Source organism: Echinops telfairi, unplaced genomic scaffold (assembly GCF_000313985.2).
Source record: "Echinops telfairi isolate 266 unplaced genomic scaffold, ASM31398v2 ScPeMD7_23;HRSCAF=83, whole genome shotgun sequence".
NCBI lineage: Eukaryota > Metazoa > Chordata > Mammalia > Afrosoricida > Tenrecidae > Echinops > Echinops telfairi.
The window spans coordinates 55,480,436-55,495,807 of record NW_022103920.1 but is presented as its reverse complement, the minus strand read 5'-3'; the positions used below and the strand labels follow the sequence as shown (position 1 = coordinate 55,495,807).

The 15,372-nt window shown below is 40.5% G+C and overlaps 1 protein-coding gene across 1 annotated transcript in view; it reads right to left on the bottom strand.

The window, feature by feature from the left end:
* Window positions 1-249: 249 nt before the first annotated feature.
* The window catches only part of ZNF804B (zinc finger protein 804B), a 485,335-nt gene continuing 470,212 nt past the window's right edge, over window positions 250-15,372 (bottom strand). The window contains exons 3-4 of the mRNA XM_004702800.2: window positions 9,294-9,424; window positions 250-3,834 (exon numbers count right to left, since the gene is read on the bottom strand). Of these exons, the coding sequence (XP_004702857.1) occupies window positions 420-3,834; window positions 9,294-9,424 (3,546 nt within the window). The 3' untranslated portion in view covers window positions 250-419. The remainder of the gene's footprint in view (window positions 3,835-9,293; window positions 9,425-15,372) is intronic.

The window sequence follows — 15,372 nt, the reverse complement described above, 5'->3', positions numbered from 1 at the left end:
GAGTCAATAACTGATACTTTTCACAGATCGTGTATAATCTGATGAGTAAAACCAAATGTGCATTCATTCATCCATTCACTCACCAGGCACCTGGTACAAAGGGTTATTATATATCCCATTTGACTTTTTTCCTTTGTAATATTAATGCTCTGCCTGAATGTTATCTGCTACCATCTTCAAACATGTGAAAACTTATCCCAAAAAGTTCTTTAACCCCCTTCCCCAAACCCACCCAGGACATAAATTTAGTTTGCTCTATTACTTTTTGCAAATGCATAAAATGCATTCTTATATAATGCTTTCATCTCAATATTGGTAATTCAGTTCATATTATATTGGTCACATACAGAACTGACACCAGGATGATTGTGTAGGTAGTGACAGTCTTTGATTTATCCACAAAAGAGCTTTAAAACCTACTAGTTCAAGTGGGCTGACACATTTAAGGCCTCTTTCATTCCATTTAACTGCTGCATCTGGCTGGAGCAAGAATGATGGCAGAGATCTTGACCTTGGAACACTGGCTGGATTAAAGGATTCAAGTGGATGATAGAAGCTGTGGCTGGATTCAAGTGAGGGCTGAACAATGCAGGGATAAATGCAGCAGGGGGCAGGGTCTGAAGTGTTATGTGGGAAGGATGGAAGGGGGAAGCAGTGAGTAAATGCAAAGGGTGCCCCGCTAAGAAGGTGGGGTGCGCCGGGATGATGGCTGAAGTCAAAGGTGCAAAGGTGATGGGAGTGAAATGTGGCTGTGAGAGGGGATGCAGATGAGCAATTGGCAGGTGGCTGTTGTGGGAGTTTAGGGAAGTGGAGACGGCCAAGTGCTGGAGGAATGTATGGTGGATGGTGGTGATGGAAGCGTGCTGGTGCACTGGCACCGATGGGACCATGGGCGCCGGAGCGAAGGCAGCCGGCCCTGTAGCAGGCAAAACTCGAAGATGCTTTGATAGGAGCTGTTTCTGCACGTGCTGTTGGGCTTGTAGCTGAAGGAGTTGATATTTATCTATCTCATCAGGAGAAAATGTTAGGGGCTGTTGAATTAAAGGGGGAGAGATGGATTTATGACATACTTCTAATCCATCTTCTACACTGTCCTGCTTCTGCATAGTTCTGTCATAGTAAGAGTTTGTGTTCTCCTCTACACGGTTCATATGCGTGCTTATGTCCTGTGGTTCTGGATTTATTTGGTCCTCTTCGGTCTCTGTTAAATTCGTAACAGTGGTATATTGATCCGATGGAAAAGCACGAGAGAAACCATTTGGTCCTGGGTCCCAGCTTGGAATCAAAGGCTGGACTTCAGCGATGCAGGGTTGCGATTCTCCTTTTGCTGTGGGACTGATCCTGTTTGGTGACTGAGACTCTGCTAGGACCTGCACTGCACCTTGCGAAAGGTGCTTCTCACCAGCTGCAGGAGAAGGACTTGCCTGTGGCGGTGTGACGTCGGCTTTCGCAGTCCTCCTCAAAAAGGCACCGTCCTTCCGATTTTTCCATTTACTTGCGTTCGGTGGTTTCTCAGACAGGGCCAATGCTGTGCGGCTGCAGCGGGGTGGGTCGCACTGACCCGTGCATTGAATTTGTGAACGGGCTTCTGGTTCATGTTTGCAGCTGGTTGAGGAGACGTCGACATTAGTTCCTTGCTCCTGACCCTTTTTGGCTTGCACCCTTTCTAAGAGGCTTTTGGCTGTTAGGGGGATTCTCTCTCCTGTCACGCCTGACTCGGGCCCACTGGAACAGTTTCTCAAAAGACAGCTGACAGTCCCCGACTTGCAGGGTACGGGTTTTGCCTTTGCCACCTCACAAATGGGGGAGCTGCCCAAAGGCCTTCTGTCCTGTTGGCTTAGACGATGGGTTGGCTCTCTGGAGTAAGAGCCCCATTGACTGCGCTGAAGTCCCTGGCCAGGAGGCACTGATCCTCTGCGTCCGGCACAGGAACTAGGTGCGCTACAATCAGAACGGATGGCTCTCTGGCACGGCAGCCCCGGACATTGACTTTTGTTCAGTGTGTGTCTGGGACCATATCTATGATTTGAGTACGTGTCCCTTTTAAACGATGCCCACAGTTGGCTGTTGCCCTCTGTGCGTGTTTCAGCCTGCAGGGAGTCACTCCGAGCTACCTCTTCAGGTACAGAGAGGCCCGTGTGCTTTCGGCGTTTCGGTTTGTGTCTGTCAGCTGGGCTATGTTCTTTCTTACAAAAGTAGAGCAAGTTACTCCCCTTGAAAAGTCGACTGAGCCCCTCCCCGGGCTCACTGCTGCCTGCTGCTGCACAAGCACTGGCGTCCCAGGAGAAATGATTTCCGTCTTCAAGTTCTGAATGAGCATCACAGGGAATCCGTTTATGCTTTTTTTTAGTCCTAGGTAAACAGGGAGTCAAAGAGAGACCCTCGTTGGCATTATTTAGAACTACCCTTGGGCAACTTTGCCAATGGAACCTGGAAGATTCCTTCGATTCATTATCATTATTCTGAGTCCCGATACGAGAGAGCTCAAGATAAGCAGGCACTTTCGGGTTGTTCATATCCAAATCTCTTGGACTAAAATTATGTATATCCATATTTGGCTCAGCATCTCTGTCGTCTAAATTGTAATTTCTCTGGCAATTTTCCCAATCTGGATTAATTTGAATCATCTTTGGTTTTAGAGACAGATCATCTTCTTGGATCCCTTTTTGTTGGTCTATGCTTAAACCTGAGGACTGGGTCTCCACGTCAGTCTTCTTTGCACAGGATTCCATACTCAGTTTGGTCTTTAGGTCTTCTGGGTCGTGGCCACCCTTTGTGTTCCGAGAAAGCTTAACATCAAAATACAGCGGGTTGCAGCCATACGAGATACAGGGCTGTGTCTTTGTGAACAGCAAGAGCTCGGTTGGCCATTGGAGCGTGGTGTGGCCATCCTTGCTTTGTACATGAAGAAAGGGCAGCGCGTTAGACTGCACATCATGGACACATGCTTCTCTGACAAGCCGTGGCACATTTTTGCTACCTCTTCCTGTGTCATGTGAAGCTGTATCTCTGCTCTCCGTTCTGGGAGGGGGATTCACAGGCACTGTATTGCTCTGTTCACTTGGTCCTGGTGAGGAGAGCTCATCCAGACATTCAAATATCTTGGCATCACTGTGCTTGTAAATGTTTGGGGGGCTGGAGGAAGCATTTGCTTGGCACGGAGAAAGAATGCGGTTTCGTAAAGCATTCGTCAATGTGTTTTGAGTTTCTTTTTCCCGGCTGGGGGGTGAAAAACCCACATCTGAAAGACGAATGTTGGCTTTAGAGAAGGATGCGCGAATGCCAGTGGAATCATGTTTGCCTTGCAATATATTAGAGTTTATAGGGAAGCTGTTATGTGAAACACTTTCCAGAGGCCTTGGTGACATGTTTGTATCTTTTTCCTTAGAGCAGTGTGTTGCCTCATGGGTGTGGGGGCAGCGCTTGCATTTCTCTGCAGCTGGGTGTGTTTTGGGAGTGGACGACTTGTTACAATCATGTGTGTCTTCTGTGTTCTCACTGAAAACCGATGCTGAGGATTCTAATTTTAGATGGACTTTTTTGGAAAAGGAAAAGGATACACTGGTCCTGTGACTACCATTGCTGGGAGCGGGAGACGTCTGTGGAATCTGACTTCCAAACAAGTAGCGCCTGTCTGTTGGTAACGGGTGTCTGTTTGACACGGTGGACCGCTGTCTGTCAGCAATGCTTCTCGGGAGACTTTTCCCTTTAAGCAGAAGAGCACCCTTCATGAACGATGCCTTCCTGCCATTCTTAACGGGGAAAACTCCCTGCAGGAGCTGCTTTTCTATAGTTATCCGGGAAGTTTTGTATGCTGGTCCATTTCCTGAAACACTGTAAATACAACAGATAGTTAAAATATTAAGAACTTCGGTTTGAAATCATAAATGTGTGAACTTTTCCTAGTGTTTCCATGATGGCTTATGCCACTATGTATAAATTATACTACTGCAATCTAAACATTCAATTGAACTTACACAATTCACTCTACCTTCTGTTTCAGAGTTGCTATTTCTAACATGAATCAGTTAAGAGCATCTTTTGAAATGATCAAAAGCTAATAGGCAAATGGCTTATGCTAGGGCACATAAGAAAGTCTAGTTCTGCATACCTATCACCACATATGTAAGCTCACCAGATTTTAACATTGGTAAAGCGGGACACCATTGATAAAACCCGTATCCTGGTGACATAGCCACATGGCAGCCGAAAACCGTATACCCTAGCTTGTCGTGCACTTTTCCCAAAAATCGGGACTTTTAAAAAATGCCGAGGGGCGTGGGAAATTTGTTAAAAATCGGGACTGTCCCATCAAAAGTGGGATGTGTGGTCATCCAGTTCTTTGCAGTAAATATTTCACAGAGAGTTTTACATAAGTACCCCACATCAAATAAGCAATTAATAGAATTAAAAGGTACTTCCAAAGTACAGACATATTTCTTTAAATATTTCTTTAACTTTGGGGGGGGCATGCAGATAATGGGTAAGAGTTCTAGTACTTTAGAATTGCTGGTTCTTCATGTTTGTTTCCTTTTTTTTGGTGGTTTGTTATTTACCTACTTTTAACAAGAATATGAAAGTGCTTCTAAAATCTGAAAAAAAATAGAATGGATATGATAGATGTTTTTCATCAGCTTTTAAAGCTTCCTCAGAAATGACAAAGAAGTAACAAACATCTAGAGGCCTTTTAAATAATTTCAGTGTTTTTAAAAATCTTTTCATTTTGCTTTTTACACACTGAATATTTTCTTTCTACATTTCATTCAAGTAAGTTTTAACTATTTAGCAGTTTTTAAATACTACTCTACCAACCTTTATTAATAACTCAAGAAAACTAGAAATGCCATAGGTAAGAGATCTTTAAATTAAACTTAAAAGGCCCTTTATTGCTTTACATATAACACCTGTACACTAGAGGCTTTATTAGGGAAAATGAAATACCTATTGGATCCTCTATGCAATTGTTTGAGCTGGCTTTCCCTGCATGCTTGATGTTGGTGGCATTTTCTATTTCTGATCTTTTTTCATCGTGACTCTCCATATAGATCATAAGCACAAGACGCTCTGACCCACAAGTCAGAATTGACCCCATGACGACTGGTGTAATGTATTTCCACATGGTCTGAGAAATTCTTTGATGCCTTCACTTAGGACAATTTGGTTCACTGGCATAGAGCTTTAGAGTCACGTTTTTGTCCACCATATTGAATGTACTTTTTAATTGTCTTCAGAGTTTAATATAACAGAGGTACATTTCATTCAAAAACCTAAAACTCACTGCCACTGATTCAAAACAATCCCGCTGTAGGTGTCAGAGACTGTTGGGGTCCGACACTGTGACTCTTTAAGGGAGAAGAAAGCCTCATTCTCTCCCCTTGAGCCGCTGGTGGTTCTAAACTGGTTAGTAGGCAGACGCGCCCCCATTCCATCTTCTATGCCTTTGATTAGCTGCTTTTGACTGAGGTGGAGGTCTTCTGGTATACAGTGAACCCTCGTTTATCGCGGTTAATTGGTTCTAGACCCTACCGTGATAAATGAAATTCCGCGAAGTAGGATTCCTTATTTGTAAATCAAATATTTTCGTAGTTAGAGCATAGAGGACATGAAAAAACACCCTTTAGTCACCATTATACTCATATTACCCAATTTATTAAACGAAAAAGGGAAAATACAGCAAAACATTTTGGACGTTACAATTATCATTTATTACATTATTTATGGCATCAAGCATGTATAGTATGAGCCAATCAGTGGCAGTAATGACAGAGCATGCGCTGTTACGCAAAAACCGCGATAGAGTGAAGCCGCGGAAGTTGAAGCGTGTTTGAAGCGCGAAGTGGCGAGGGTTCACTGTATCTCTGTGCTCCAGTGTCTTTCGTCTTCTCTCCAGATCAGAGTAGTTCATTTATTTAACTCTCTATTTTACTTAGTTCGAATAGACCCAATCTGTTTACTCTGCCCTTAAGAACTTTATAATATTTTTTATTGCCATTTAATCTTAAAGATTATTTCCTCTTCAGGAACTAAATGCTGTAGCCTTTGGATAAGAATCTTTAGAATATTAAATATGTGAATTTCCTAAAGTTGCATTCTCTTCTTAAAGTTAATTCTGATTCTTGACATTAATTTCTCTATTTTTAAACCATCCTTCCATGTTCTTTAGAGATGGCTTTATAGGAATAGTCAATATAGGGCATATATTAGGAGGAACACTCGAAGCATAAAGAAACATAGGAGTGTAATAGTTTATTACAATGCCACTGGCCATTCAGAACTTCTGTAAATCTAAAAGTGAGGTCCCTAGAAGCTGCAGCATTGAATTTGCCTCAATTCCAAACAGACCCTTTGTATAGTTGTAGCCATTCCTGGGTCTAAGCAGGAGGCATACCTCTGTGTAATGGGTAATATTTTTCAGGAATTTAGTCATTCTAGTTTAACCTGTATTAAACTCAGTTGAAATTGTCTGGGACGTCTAGTACATGATCATTGTTATTCCCCCTTCCTGATTCCACTGTGAGTTAAACAGTTTACTGTATTTATAGTCAATTGGCCGTTCATTGGAAATATAGGGATACATGCACCTTGAGGTCATTATTCTTTCATGTTTCAGGGAATATAAGAGAGCTTTCCGTAATGTTCCCTTGAATGTTTTTTTCTGTATTGCTGTTTTATTTTACCCTTTATCTCTCTACTGTGTGAGCTTCTTACTTTTTATATTCTTTTACATTTTTGTAAACCTGTTTTTGTGCCATATTTGGCTTATTTCTTGATTCTTACTTTATATACCAATCTACATCTATTATAGATGTGTTTTCTCACATTTGATATTTTTCATTACATTATAATTTTTAATGTTTATACCTTATATCAGTATTAACGCTTTAATAATGTATTGGCCATTCTAATCACCCTTCAAATAATTTATCTGGGAAAATCAACAATTCTGCAATTTTGTTATTTCCTATAGAAAATATATTAGAAAAACTGCCCTGTATGATTTACCACACAGCTCTGCGGACAGATAGTAATTAAATATCTCCCACATAAGAACTGCTCTTTCTAGGACACAGCTTAGTTTGTACTATCTATTAGTACTTATTAGTCAAAGCTGACTGACCATTATAAGATCCATTACTAGTTATCTGCCCTCATAATTTTTATCAGCTTACTACTAGTAAATTCACCTCTTTTCCCCCTAAAATCATAGGGAAAAAAGACCCACTCTTGTAACGTTGGGTGAACCTACTCCAAACCTTGTCAAAGATTATGGACAAAGAGAAATCCAGGATGGGGGAAAGGCACCCACTACTCTCCTGTGAACAGGATTAGATGGCAGAGAGCAGGTAGTTATGTGAAAATCGGGACTATGCGAAAATGGATGATGCCCACATCTGTTTGCCAGACTTAGTCCACCTGCCACCTCCCCCCATTGTTGTTTTTGGTTGAGTGATCTTAATTCATTCTGTCAGTCACCCTCAAATGCTCATAGTAGCTTTGTCAGGGGCAAGGCATATCTTTCTCTAGAGAGAGGAGGGCCTAGGCGCCATGAGGTGAATGTATGCTGCCCACTGAGTCAATCTGCAGGCCCTGGCCTGAACATCTGTGGGGTCTTTGGATGGCCCTGGCCCCTCCAGGCCCATTTGACCAAGAAAGTTGACAAACCAGAGCTACCTCCAAGGTCAGGACAACCAAATCGAGTCTCCACGCTTAAGTTCCATCAGCTTATATTCCATTAGCTGCTGCTGGTCACTCATCACGGACCTCATTACCGCACAGGTAGCCTGTTCTATGTATGCTCAGGACTGGGCATTGAGGGAGCTTTAAGAGCTAGATAGGTGGGATCCCCTGTACATCTGAGTGCCCCCCATCTCAGGGTTCCATCTTGTACTTAGCTACCACTGCGCAGGGCTGGGAACTTGGGCTAGACCTCAAAGTTCAGCTTTTTTCCCCAGCCCTGAGGGTGGCCTAGTCCCAGACCCCTACAGGTACCCAGGATCGGCTGGCCGCACTCTAGCCCCTCTTCACTTTGCCTGGAACTCTTGGGATTCAGTGAGACTCTGCTCCCTCTCCCTTCCTCAGCATTATGGGTGTCTGTACTAAGTGCACAGAGGGTCCAGCTGTCAGGGACCTTGTTAAGGTACAGAATCATCAGCTAGATCTTTTTACACCTTGAAAATGTTGGATAATGAAATAGTCAACAAATGAGCAGTAGGTGCCCAGGTGATTTATAAATGTTTCAATTGTCACTTGTAAATGACTGTAAAAATAAAATGATATAATGATTGCCTGGTAGGTCATTGAGGAGAGTGAGAGAACGTTTCTATTACCAAATTCAGTATCTGGCAACTGTCATTTTCCAGCGAGGGTGGCTTGGCAAGGGGAGAGTCTGATGGAGGTACAATACACGGACACATCCAAGCTGAACATGCACTATACTTCTCTTCCAATTGCTTCTTGAAAAGAAAACTTCTTTCTTGGAATCAACTTTTAGGACTGATATTTTGTATTAATATAATGGAGCCATTCAGTCCTAAATTTACTGTATACTGTTTTTCATTTAAATAAAAAGGTTTTAAATCCTGACACAGAGCTATAAATTTCACAATTCACCATGTTCCTGTCAACTACATTAATTAGCTATATTAGTGTTCCACATTATAATTCATATGAACATAATTCACAATCTGCAAACTTAATTGAGTTCCAGGTAACAATTGCCTCACTTTGAGAAGCTGAGGAGCTCCTACCTTATGTGAAACTGTTATTTTTCAGCTGCAAGAATGTATTAGGGTAATGCTTGTTATAATTATCAATTTAAATAGCACTGTGTGGTAAATGTAACTACATTAATTACATCTTGTTTGTCATCCAGGCAACACTAATGTCATTTACTTTAGATTCGTGTATGCACAAGGGAATCCACAAAATATTTGTTTTACCCCCCAAAAGAGGCATTGTTACTATGGCTTGTAAAAGTATTATTAGAAAACTGGAAATGACTAAGGAACATCATGTGTCCATTTAAATCAGCTGAATAGGGTATAAGTGTTACTATTTTAGATAAATCCTTAGATCATTTCATTAACGAACACATTAAATTAACATTGGGAAGAAAAATAGTCAGACACAAAACGTAATTAATTTGTAAACCTTTACCTATTAAGAACATTCGCCCTCAGATATATCTGTTGACTAATTATAATTCGTTACAGTGAGTGGAGTCAATTTATCATTGAAATTTCCCCAGAGGCTGAGGAGAATTTTGAACCCCAGCCTACACGTCCACTTCTTACCATTCAGATTGCTGCCTTAATTCAGCCAGTTGATGGAGACGCTTAAGTGCTTTTTCTTGTTTTTTCTCATCTTTCCATGACTTAGAGGCTACATTTCGAGCAAATTCCCGTTGCTTTAATTCTTTTAGTCTCTGTAGGAAAGAAGAAAAACACAAAAGACACTATAAATAACAAGCACATTATTTACATCTGTAAGAACCCTTGTGAAACTTTGACCTGAGTGCAGAGGCAGCATCCTGAATCAGTGGAGTAAAAGCCTCCTCTCCGTTACAAATTTAGGAGATAAATGTTAACTAGTTAGCTGGGTTATTTTAAAAGCTTCTTACAGCCACTGTGGAAGTATGGCATGATGCTGGGACAATACTAACTGCACAATCAATCACCTGTGTGCCTGTAGAAGCCCCATGCAGAGAAGGTACAGTGTATAAATGGGTATGATGGGGCAGGAGACTGTAGGGTGCACTTTTCTGCACCCCCAATTCCATCCTTATCATTTGTAAAATACGCTCACCACCTGAAATATGCTGGTTTATATGAGCTTGTTTTAGTAAAGAGCATACACAATTGTGAAAGATTTAGTTCAAAACTCTACATATGATTCTTAAATCATTATTCTGACAAAGATGTTTTATTTTAATTCATTTTATTGGGGGCTCGTACAATTCTTATCACAATCTATACCTACATCTACTTGTATATTTGTTGCCATCATCATTCTCAAAACATTTGCTTTCTACTTGAGCCTTTGGTATCAGCTCCTCATTCTTTCTCCTCCCTCCCCACCCCACCCCCATGAACCCTTGATAATTTATACATTATTATTATTTTGGCATGTCTTACACTGTCTGATGTCTCCCTTCACTCACTTTTATGTTGTCCATCTCCGAGGGAGGGTGTTATATGTAGATCCTTGTGATTAGTTTCCCCTTTCTACCTCACCGTCCCTCCTCCCTCCCCATATCGCCACTCTCACCACTGGTCCTGAGGGGTTCATCTGTCCTGGATTCCCTGTGTTTCCAGTTCCTATCTGTAGCAGTGTACATCCTCTGGTCTAGCCAAATTTGTAAGGTAGAATTGGGATTATGATAGTGGTGGGGAGGAAGCATTAAAGAACTAGAGGAAAGTTGTGTGCTTCATCATTGCTACCCTGCACCCTGACTGGCTTGTCTCCTTCACATGACCCTTCTGTAAGGGGATCTCACAGACTGGTGTGCTTCTTCACCACATTTGCTTATGCACCTGCTTTGTCTTCAGCAATCTTGTCCAGAAGGAGAGAATCATGGAATGACTTTTAAATAGAACAAAGTGTTCTTGCATTGAGGGAGTACTTGAGTGGAGGCCCAATGTCTGACAAAGATTTTTATCAAATGCGGATTTCTATACTGTGTTCAGATGTATAAAAGTGGGTGAAGGACTTTTGCATAGTTCTGAGGCTTGGCCTTGTTTGATTTTAATTAACTTACCACTTCTCTTAATTACACTTTATCTAACACAATTGACTTACATGCACTGCTCATTACTTGTTTGAGGTTTCTACTTCAGAATCTGTGATTGATCACACCTAGTGATACTGAACAAGTTAAACAGAAGCTAGGATCACAAGAGCATCACAGATTGTGAAATGTACTCCTAAATTGAGAGTGCATTTAATGGCTGGCTTCTCAACCCATATAAAGCCTGGTAAAATTTTCTGAATCTGATATTTTTTTAATTTGTTATTTCTCTAAATATAGTGTAAAAGATATTTTCTAAATACAGTTAAAATTCCAGCTGTCATGGAAAGTAATGATGTGTAACCAGTTATTTCCCACGGGTAGAGCAAGTGCCCAAACCTTTAATGATCTTCAGCTTATTTCATGAAATAAAACATGTTCATGGGAGATGGGAACCAGGTAACTGTAGTTCAGTTGAATAAATAAAGAGGAGCGAGACCAGTCTGATACAGGGAAATATCCTGAGCACAAAGAACATATGTTTTTGTGCTCAGAAGAAAAACAGCCTTAGGCAGGATGAGAGAATCAATCTGAATTTAAATTTTGACACATATAGCAGATTCTTCAAAAAAATAGATAATTTCAAAAACTAAAATGATCCATATGTTCTCAGGAGAGAAAAAGATGACTAGGTCCCTTGAGCAAAAGAGCTGTTAAAGAGGTTCCACTGCTAACAGAAAGGTCAGTGGTTTGAATCCACCAGCACTTTTGCGTGAGGGGGGAAAAAAAGGCAGTCTGCTTCAGTAGGATTAATGGCCTTTAAACTCTATGGAGCAATTCTACTCTGTCCTCTAAGGTTTCAGAGAAATAACTGACAGCCCTGGAAGCTAGTATTATTATTATTTTCAGAATTGTTACATGAGTCTCTGGGCTATGTGGCTAATGTGGTAGATCATCAAAAGTCTGGAGGTTTGAGTCTCTCTAGAACCACCTCAGAAGGAAGAGCCATTGAAATCCCAATGTAGCCTGTTCCACTCTGATGTACCAGGGGTTCACTAAATACACTAGAGTGCAGCTTATTTTTTTTGAGAGCTGATAGGGAGTGGGCTAAGCCTTAACGGACACCCTTGCCAGCAGACAGGAAGAGAAACTTTAAAAATTCATATTCCAAAGGTCAAACAAAAGCGAAAAAGGTAGCCAAAGAGAATGGATGTATATGCATATTTTAGTATAACAGTAATGTGTTAGTATATATATTTAAAATGATTATGGTATGAAACTGTGTACTTAAGGAAGGGGATCTTGGGAAGTTTGTTAAAATTGTTGTTAGATGTGATCAAGTTTCTTGCTTATTTGTAACCAAAGGTTTAGATTGCTTCTGGAAACTCTTTAAAAACCTACAATTTCCAATAGCATATGAAACAAAGAAATGGGTTTCTCTATGTTAACATAGCCTTTTTTCTTTGCAAAAGGAGTTAATTTTATTCTTGGAAAATATGCCATAAAGACAAGTCTTTCCAACAAAACTAATTTCTGAACAAAATAAACTCCTAACAATTTAGAACTTCAAAAAAATTATATAATTCACATTCCAACTTACTTTCCTCAGCTCTCACTTACATAACAGTCAAGTCCTTACTATAAAGCCTTAGTTTATGAATAAAAACCTCTGGAGAATCCATACAAAGTAGAGTTCAACTATGTCAAAGAGAAATGGCTTTTTGTACTCTCAATGACAACTGAACAAATTCTACTCTATATTATGTTTGTTGAATTTGACATTATTATCTTATATGGATAGCTTAATAGTTAATTACTCAGCTGCTAATATAAAGGCTGGTAGTTCAACTCTATCAGAATATATATAGGAGAAAATTGGCTGTCTGCTTCAGTAAAGCTGTATGACCTTGGGAAACCTAAAGGGCAAGGGTAGAATACAAAGAATGAATAACTAAATTACAATGTCAATGATATAAATATACAAATCAAAAGGAAAAGAACACACATTTGTGGGGGGAACCCCAAGCTGCACCTCTATTGCTTATGGAAGTAGTGCATTAAAAGAAAAAGCTGTGAAAAAGATATGGTAGCACAAATCAAAGTAAAGCTGGAGGGACTATATTGCTGTCCAAAAAATTTTATTTTAAAGTAGAATTGTATGACCATGAATAAGAAAGATTATTTCATAATGATAATGTGGTCAATACACCTTGATACTTACTCTTCAATGTTTATCTATCTAGTAACAAGCTTCAGAATGATCAGAGCAAAGAGTGTAAAACTTCCAGGAGAAAAAGAGTTCACTCTGACAAGAGAACATGGAATGCCCCTCCACTAAACAAGCAAATACAAATAGCAAGTACCACAATTTTCAGAAAAGTTACACAAAATTATTCCTGCTAACAGCTGCACCCATGTCACACCTGTGAGAGGAGTGCATGTGGCTAATGTGAAGTGGACTGGGTGCTGGGGACAGGGAGAGGACACACAAGCCCTCCCAGGGCGCCAGCCTCGTGCTTTCGCTTTTCTCTACCGTCTTTCTCAGTGCAGAGAAGACAAGATTAATATTAACAAGGACACATACCATAATTGTCAGTAAACACTTTTATGGGGTGGGGAGCCGCACATTCTTTGAAGAGATAAAGCGCGTCCACTGTTACTGACATCTCCCGGCACAGGTCAGAAATGACTGCTACCTTCTTTCTACACAAGGTCCGCGGGGCAGAACAGACCCTTGGTCCTGCAGTGTCAAGCTGGCAGGGGCTGTTAACAACAAGGTCCTCAATGCGCATGGACCGGCCAACCCACTGAGGACAGGAGGGCACATGAGCGTGTGCAGCGGCATGGTGGCAAAACCAGTCTCCTTGTCGCACACTGGCATGCAATCTTTTTAGAACCTCTAAAGAGAAAGTTAGATGAACAGCCTGACCTGCTGGCACAAATTCCAAACGCACTGCGAGTTGACATTTTCGTCCTTTCGGGAAGTAGAGGGACATCCCGGACGAGTTTCCGAAATAAGACAACCACTCATACACTTGAGATTTTTCCATAGTGCTGTGCTTGTAAGCTGTGTTCAACATCACAGCAGTTTCTCTGGCAGTTTGTCTGATTAGGGAACCAAATTTCAGAGCTTCACGCTCTTCTCTTACATCGGCCATCACAAAAAACGAGGTTACAGTGAAACTGCTTTTATTGAAAAAAAAAAAAAAAAATCGCTGTGACCAAAGAGAACCTTCCCAGGCACCAGGGCTGGGTGCACTGACTCAGAGCCAGTTGCTGGATGCTCACCTAGCGCGGGAAATGTGTACTAGTTAGGATACAACGCCCCCCGCCCTCTCAGCACATTTCTGGGTTTGGGAGGTACCCCCTCATTCAGAGCCCAGAGTATTGAAGCAGCCCCACTCTAACAATGAGGCAGTTCCACATTCAGAAGAGCATCTTTGCAGGTCTCCTGCTGTGCTCAGAATTTTTCCCAGGAGTATTCAGTGAGGAACCATGACAAGAAGCTATGGAAGCGGGGAGAAGCAGCTTCTGATGGACTCTCCTAGCCTTTTCCACAACTGACCTTTATAATAATAAAATTTCAGCTGTTTGCTTCTTACCCCCTTGCTGATGCTTTACAAAAAGATGGAATAGGTCCCATTTCTCCTGGAGTGATTGGCTTGTGACTATTTATATTATAACTTCATGTGTTCTGAGCAGATTAATAAAATACTAATTCTTTAGGTCCTCAGCCTTATGCATGCTGTGAATGGAAGTAGACAATTTGTTATGATTTTTAACATCCTAAAAAGAAGACTCAACTTACTTATTTGAAGTTTCCTACTTCATTTAATCATTTTCAGTTTTCCTATTTTATTCTTGTAAAAGCAAAAAAAATGTTTTGACTGAATGTGAAGAGTTTTACCCACTCATTTCAAGTATTTGTAGGAGTAGAGGGTTTAGGTGATAATTTGTTCTGCCAGACTTCCTAAACTAGGTGGTGATAAGGAAAGAATCTAAATTAGCAATACCATTCAGAAAGGTCCTTATGCAATATGCAGTATTTTAAGTGTTTAGTAATACAGTGATTCCAGTGATTTCTCATTAAATGAACCATCAAAGTCTGTCAGAAATAACACACAGCACAAATTTAAGTAGATAATTAAATATGAAAATAATCGAAAGGTACTATATAGTTAAAAATATTTTGAGCATTTATATATCTGGGTAGTTCAACATTACGTTAAATATTAAGGACCTAATGTAGAGCACACTAGGGAATTACACCACAGACTGTCCTTGGTTCTGGAGATTTGTCAAAGTCACTACTCTATATATGATAACAAAGAATACTCAAATTGATAAAAATTTATTGTTTGCTACTATCTGACCACAACCTAACCAAATTGTGAATTGATTGTTAGAATAATGCTTAGAGATGGTAACAGTTTAAGGAAAATTTTATTTTAATATCCCCTTCATATGGTTACTTAAGTAATCCCTCTGTGTGATTTATTTAGAAAATTAAACATGAAACTAATGTACAACAGAGCGAGTACAGATTCATTGATTATGGGAATCTCAATATATATGAAAAACATCCTGATACTTGCAAGGGCTATGTAACTCATAATTGTATAAAAGGGATTTCTTTATCTCTATTA